The 7,059-nt window shown below is 47.9% G+C and overlaps 2 protein-coding genes across 2 annotated transcripts; both read right to left on the minus strand.

Annotated features, from left to right (window-relative positions):
* Positions 1–63: 63 nt before the first annotated feature.
* On the minus strand, positions 64–3,208 carry LOC101763343 (probable N-acetylglucosaminyl-phosphatidylinositol de-N-acetylase). Its single transcript, XM_022825473.1, has 8 exons — positions 2,707–3,208; positions 2,264–2,334; positions 1,872–1,936; positions 1,745–1,789; positions 1,548–1,665; positions 927–994; positions 664–712; positions 64–157 (listed from the first exon to the last, which is right to left on the minus strand). The coding sequence occupies exons 1-6, from the start codon at positions 2,892–2,894 to the stop codon at positions 981–983; spliced, it is 501 nt and encodes a 166-aa protein (XP_022681208.1). The 5' UTR covers positions 2,895–3,208; the 3' UTR covers positions 64–157; positions 664–712; positions 927–980.
* A 410-nt stretch (positions 3,209–3,618) lies between these two features.
* Positions 3,619–5,226, minus strand: LOC101764145 (protochlorophyllide reductase). The gene is made up of 2 exons (XM_004960004.4): positions 5,012–5,226; positions 3,619–4,922 (listed from the first exon to the last, which is right to left on the minus strand). The coding sequence occupies exons 1-2, from the start codon at positions 5,117–5,119 to the stop codon at positions 3,864–3,866; spliced, it is 1,167 nt and encodes a 388-aa protein (XP_004960061.1). The 5' UTR covers positions 5,120–5,226; the 3' UTR covers positions 3,619–3,863.
* Between the last annotated feature and the right edge of the window lie 1,833 nt (positions 5,227–7,059).

A 7,059-nucleotide genomic window follows, 5' to 3' on the forward strand; every position in this document is an offset into this window, starting at 1 on the left:
AAACCCACTGACTTCTGTGTGCAGCCATTGCTTCATAACTTCTGGACGGACTACTGTTAACTAGTGTATAGATTGGTTGCTTTGAACTTGAGGAGATCAACGAAGATAGCCAAATGTCAACCGGACCACTGTACTTGCGAAGAATATTCAGGCTTGCCTACATTTACAAATAATCCAACATGGATCATCTTTCCTCCATACTAATGTGTTACTTCCAGGGAGAATAAAAACAAGAACAAACATGGTACCTCAAGGCAAAAACAGAACTTGAGCAATGCAGAAATGACCATTATCTATAAAATAGCAAAGTCGCTAGCTTTGTGTTTATCCAATATCCATATAGCATAAGACAACTACTTAAATTTACCCATGTCAAAATCCACTCAATCGGAGGTTACTTATCTTAGTGGCAAAGACTTTGAAAAGATAATTGAAACAAACTAAGTCATCAACTCAATACAAAGAATTAAAGATGGCAACTATAACATTAAGTTTCTGCATTTCTGATTCCAAAGAAACAATGAGATCTGTAGCTTTAACTAAGTGTAGCTTTGATGAAGTCAAGAAAATATATTCTCTTCTGTCTACAATGAAAAAAGAGAAACACAATCTGACAAGAAAATCTAAAGAAGGTGGTCCAAGGATTTTAGCGAAGAAACTTACAAGTTCCCATGCTTCAATGTTTCCTTGCCCGTTCACATGGAGCAACTTGCTGTTCATACAGAATAGTTTTTAGACTCTTGAGCAACGTAATACAAATGTACATCAAATCCATAAGTAAATGAAATGAGAACAAGTAATGCAAAGTCAAAGACAAAATCAGATCTGATGCCAGTCATATTGGAATCAAAATCTTAACAAACAATTTCAGTAAGTTTATGGTACTGTGGCTACTCATAGAGTGCAAACCAGATAACAGAACTAACCATATGCCTTGATGAACATCTTGGTGGTTTGGGTGGCCTGATACTCCGTATGAATCAAATGTCACGATCTAAAATGGCATCAAATATTGCATCAGTAAACAGGGGCTGTCAAACGAAAATAGCTAGAAATTTTTGAGGTACATAGTAAATGAAGGTAAAACAATTGAGTTGCACATCTTGCAGTCATATGGTGTACAGTATTTGTTGACTATTTGCAAAGAAATCATAATGAGATTTGAAAACGATGGAAATTTACAGACATATCCAATAACAAGGCTTCACTTCAAGATTAATCAGAGTTCGCAAACTGCAGTCAAACATCTCTTTTCTTAAGAAAAGAAGTGAGAACGTTTGAACAGGCATATCCCCAATATATGTAACCTGCTTAATTATTCAGGATAATTAAAAAAAGGAGAACTGGCAACTTGGCGATAATTGCTCTGTAAACATTTATTATATTGCACGAACCCACCGGCTCATTTGTTTACTCAGCTACTCATGTTCCTTCAACATTATAATCTGGAAGATGGAAGGAATATGCACTCTCAACGGTTCAAGGCCACTTCATATGAGTGAAAGGAGTAGCAGGTTGCAAACTATGAGAATAAAAATGCACTATACTTTGAAGTTCATAAGGTCTCCAGGATGTAGCCACTACCGTGTCGATGGCCCAAAGTTGGACATGCTCCATAGTAAGTTCTGCTAGCAGTCCATGGTCCCATTTCTCATGAAATCCATCCTACGAAATGTGTATGATTGATCACATGTTTTTCAAACAGTATGTACAGGTATGCAAACATAGACTTAAAATAAGGTACCTGCAATTTTGGGTGGTCCAAGACTTTAACTTGTTCACGTGGAATCTGTAATGATAGGAGTGGATTCAGGAATTGTACAAAGCTTGCTCTTCGAGTGTAAAATGAACCTAGTTTAGGATCTGAGTACCTTAAGGGTATCACAGGCATGGTACAATTCTTCTTTTCGAGTAACTCCAAGACCATCAGCGTTACCTGTGGAAGGAGCACATAAGTTTCCAGTGATTTAGATTTACTATTTTCACTTTGTCAGTTGTCATGCTATTAAGTCACTGAAAAACATGCATACACAGGTAACAGGGGCAGTGAACGTTCAAGCACCATGCACGATCAGAGATTAATATCTGCTCTGTGCTCTCGAAGTGCTCAAGCATACAGTAAACAACTAAATGGACATCATGGTGTCCTATGGAAATGGTGTAATGCATCTTAGCAGACATTACATCAGCCCTACTAGTTCAAATGAACAAATGTATGGGACAGCAGAAATACACATACAGCGTATGTAGATTGCCATCTAACCTTGAGACATGCACAAAACGTGAATATTGTGACCTTTTGACTTGAGGAACAGAATAGTTGGAGTGAAGAACCTGTAGTGACAAGATGAGATAAATAAAATCAACCCACACATAAAACTAGAACTAGGCAAACGTTTCACAAACACAAACAAGGCAATTGAGAATTCAGTGGATAACAGGAGTGAATTCATCTGAATTTTGGAAAAACGAGATGAGCAATGATACTCTTTCTCCAAATCAGTTAAGTCCACATGAGGCGCTACACTTAATCGGCAGATCAGCCTGGTGTGAGCAGGAATTTCATCGAACATGTGGCATGCAAATGCACAGGAAGGGGAAATTACTAAACGAAGAGGCCCTCTGGTGGTTTCTACGCATCGCATCCCTAGAATTTGCATTGCAAACCAGTCAACAGGATGGGAATGCAGGAGAAGGAGCAAATACATGGACTCGTCGTCGGGGTGGGCGACGACGAGCAGCACGTTCCGGCTCCTCCTGTCGCGGCGGAGGGGGGGCAGGAAGGGCGGGCTCGGGGGCACGCACGTCGGCGCGGGGAAGGTGAAGATCCGCCCCAGAGAGATCGCCCACAGCAGCACGGCTCCCGCCGCGAAGGCCATCCATAGGAACCCCATGCGCTCCGGGCGGCCGGCGCGCCGCTGCTCCCTGCTCGTATCTCGAAAGCAGCGTGCTGCGCGGCTGTGAGGTGGCCTCGGGCGTCCGTGGCCAACGGCACGGCGAACTCGACCACGGCAGCAGATGCCTCAGCGAGCACGAAGGGGCGGCGGCCTCCCGGGCTTCGAGCGCCGCGCCGGCGAGGGGACTTGGCGGCGGCCGGGTTGCCTGAACTTGGTTGGGCTCAGCCAGGGCCGCGGGATGCGGTCGTGTCGTCTGTTGTGTGCTACAGCTATTGGGCCTGGCTCAAGAGAATGGTACCGTTTGTTTGGGCCAGGCTACGGTGGCCATCATCGGCGACCCGAATAAGGATCATGGACTACAGAGTTATAAATACCAATTACAGGATTAAATGTAAATTAATTATAAAACTAATGGTATAAGCCATGATTAATCCATGATTAACACATATTTACTGGAGCATCACATGATTAAATCATGGACTAACTAGGTTTAATAGATTCGTCTCGTGATGCAATTGGTTATGTAATTAATTTATATTTAATACTCCTAATTAGTATCTAAACATTTGAAGTGACAGGGACTGAACTTTAATCCCCGTATCCAAACGGGACCTTAGCCAATTACAGCTTAAGCATGTTGTTTTTTTCCCCTGGCATTGCAAAAGGGAAATTGTACTCCGTACATCTCACAAATGATGAACATAAAAAGAGAGGTGGAGGGTAACAAAGATAATCTCATATCAAGCCTGTTGTGTTTATTCCACGGGTTGAAAAAAAAAACAAATTGTACATGTGCATGACCATCGATCGGTTACAGGCTTATCTGACTGTCATCACCAGCTCCTAAAAACAAAATGGTTACTAATGGTACAAATCAAACAATGAAGCAAAAGCTCCTCTGCTCGACGGAGACACGAGCGTCCACCGTATTGGCACGCTCCTCCAAGCTAGAAAGTGCCAGCAATCTCAGGCGAGTCCGACGAGCTTCTCGCTGATCTCCCAGAGCTTCCTCGCCTTCTCCGGGTCGCTGGCCTCCTGCGAGAGCTGGTTCTCGAACGACGCCGAGTCCTTGTTCCAGCTCCAGTACACCCCCGACTTGGTGAGGCTGGGGTCGCTGACCACCTGCGCCAGCCTCTTGCCGGACTCCGCCTCCGAGACGAACCCCTTGGTGATGAACTTCTGGAACGGCGGGAAGAGCAGGCGGAAGAGCGGGATGTGCTCGCGGAACAGCCCCGTGGTGGCGATGCACCCCGGGTAGAGCGACGCGAAGGTGATACCCGTCTCCTCGTGGTAGCGGCGGTGGAGCTCCTGCATGGTGAGCATGTTGCAGATCTTGCTGTCCTTGTACGCCTTGGCGCCGTCGAAGCTCTCGGAGCCGTCGATCATGGCGGACCCGTTCTGGCCGCGCAGGCCGCCGGCGAGCCCCCGGAGGTCGCCCAGCCCAGCCTTGGGCGGGATGTTCCCGGCCAGCGTGTTGGTGTTGCCGGTGATGGAGCCGAGGATGATGAGGCGGCGCGACGGGTAGTCGGACTTCTGGAGGTCGTCGAGGAGCAGGCGCGCGAGGAGGAAGTGGCCCAGGTGGTTGACGCCCACGCTCATCTCGTACCCGTCGGCGGTGAACGTCGGCGTCCGCGCCGTCGGGCGGTAGATGGCGGCGTTGCAGACGAGGGAGTCGAGCGGCATCCCGGCGCGGCGGAAGTTGTCGACGAACTGGCGGACGCTGTCGAGGGAAGCGAGGTCGAGGTGCATGATGGTGTAGCTGCCCTCCGCCATGCCCGCGCCCTTGGCGGCCTTGGCCGTCTTGAGGAAGTCGCGGCAGGCCATGACGACGTGCCACTTGCCCGTCTCCGCCAGCGCCTTGGCCGCGGCCAGGCCGAGCCCCGACGACGCGCCCGTGATCACCACCACGCCCTGGCGCAGCGTCTTCTTGCCGTCCTTGGTCGCCGTGCTGGCACCCGGGGTGGCCACGGGCGCCGTCGCCACCGCCTGCGCCCTCACCGAAAGCGACGGCACCTGCAGCAGCTTCTGCACACGCACCAAATTTTAACATCACTTAAATTTCAACAGCTAATCGATCGAGCATTGTGTTGATGTGCAATGCAGCAGGTGCTGACCTTCTGGGGAACGCTGAGGAAAGCCGCCGTGTCCTTGACGACGGCGGCGAGGTTGCCCTTCTTGGGGACGGAGAGAGTGGAAGGGAGGAGGGCAGCCTGCAGAGCCATGGCGGAGTTTGGAGCGTAGCTAAGCTGAGTTCAGCTGAGCGACAGCGAGACGCGCTGTTGTTTGCGGCGCGGTGACTGTGCTCGGAGGTGGTGACTGGTGAGCTCGCCGGCGGCGGGTATTTATACGCGGCCCGAGGAGCGAGGAGCGCCACGGAGATAGGATAAGGGGGTGGGCCCGGCCGCCACGGTGGAGCTTCCCCAGCCAATCGCAGCGCGTGGCCCGGATTTTCTTGGACGATATTTTCCCGCGGGATATTTAAAAAAATATATATTCCCGCGGGATATTGTTTGCGAGAGCGACAGCGTGGGGGATATTTTTGTTTGCCTCCGGTCACCACAGGCGACGGCGACGTCGCGGGATCTTCTGCGCGGACGCTGCGCTCTTGGAGATGGGGATGGTGTTTGGGGCCGGAGCAGCGGATCGAAATGTGCAATGATGCAGCATGGGGGAGGAGCGGCTGCCGGTGCACGGGATCAGCTGCCCGGATCTGTTGTTTTGCACGGGCCGTGACGAGCGTTCGGTCGTCGGATGAGCCCACGTGAGCGTGCGGCAAACGAGTGGATGCGGGGCGTGACACGTAGGAGAGGCCCATTGGGGCTCGGGATGATGTGGCGTCCAACGTGGACGATGGTCCTTACGCTTTCACCTCAGCCAGTGGCAGGTATAAAACTGCACAAAGGTAACAAAAGAATTTGTAGAGAGGTTTTTTTTTGCTTCTTTTTTGTTTTTCTTTGGGCGCAATGTGCATTTCTCACGCAGCCGTCGATGATAAAATTTTACGGGAAATGGCAGCATCTCTATTACGCTGTATTTCATAGCTTGGCCAGCTGATTGTTCTTTGTTGAAACTATTCTCTCAACACTTGCACTATAATAATAGTTGAACTATATACTATAGTGTCATTAATTTCTAGAATATATCTAGAACAATGCAGGCTAGTGCTCCATTCTAAGAGGGTTCTTCTTCATCTCTTGTATCTATGACCAAAAACATGTATAGGAAAGATTGAGCTCCGTGTTGGTGGGTTGGGTGGGGTGTTGCCGTACCGAAGCCCGCGAGCCCCACCCTTTACCGGTTGCCCTGCACGGCATGAGCCGTAAGCTAAGATCGGGTAAGTTTCACGTGCTGCATGATCAGATTTATTGTCACAGTATTCATCAGATTTATTGTCAGCTACAACGCTGACATGGCAGTCCAATGCAAGGAGGTTGTCTGGACATTCACTGTGTCTGGTTTCACAGCGCATGTAGTTATTTCTTTTAGCTTAACATGATGGTTTAGGACATTGGACCATTGCTGAGGTTCGTGGCCATAAGGAATAACATGGGTGCATGCCCCCCCAGTCTTAAAAGCCCAATGATACAGTACGTATGCTCACCCTTATTAATGATTTGGCTTGTTTGAGCTTCATGTCACGTCTGCAATTTGTAGCATACAATAAAATATAGTTCAAATGTTTATATTTAACCTAAACTATAAATTAAATTATTCATTTAAATGCTCTTAACATACCTCCAATTTCAAATCCAGGAGGATTTCTTTGAGCTGCCAATACCAAGTTTCAAGAAATCTATATGGCTTGAAGAAGTCTACAGATTTCCAGGAGCATTGTCGTCAAATAGGGTCAATGTTTGCTTATGCACTGCAAACTGAGAAACATATCAGCAAAGTGATTTGAATGGGCTCGATGCAATCATGTCGGTTGGTTCTCAGACGAATTCACCGAGCGCATGATTGTCACATCGCAGTGTAATATCAGAAGCTTTGCAAGTCTATACAGCCTAAACTATGTGGGACTAAGGGGGCGTTTGGTTTCCTTTACTTATTTTTAAACAAGTGTCACATCAATATTTAGATACTAATTAGAAGTATTAAACGTAGGCTATTTACAAAACCCATACATAAGTGGAGGCTAAACAGCGAGACGAACTTATAAGCC

This window comes from Setaria italica, chromosome III (genome assembly GCF_000263155.2).
Source record: "Setaria italica strain Yugu1 chromosome III, Setaria_italica_v2.0, whole genome shotgun sequence".
Classification (NCBI taxonomy): Eukaryota; Viridiplantae; Streptophyta; class Magnoliopsida; order Poales; family Poaceae; genus Setaria; species Setaria italica.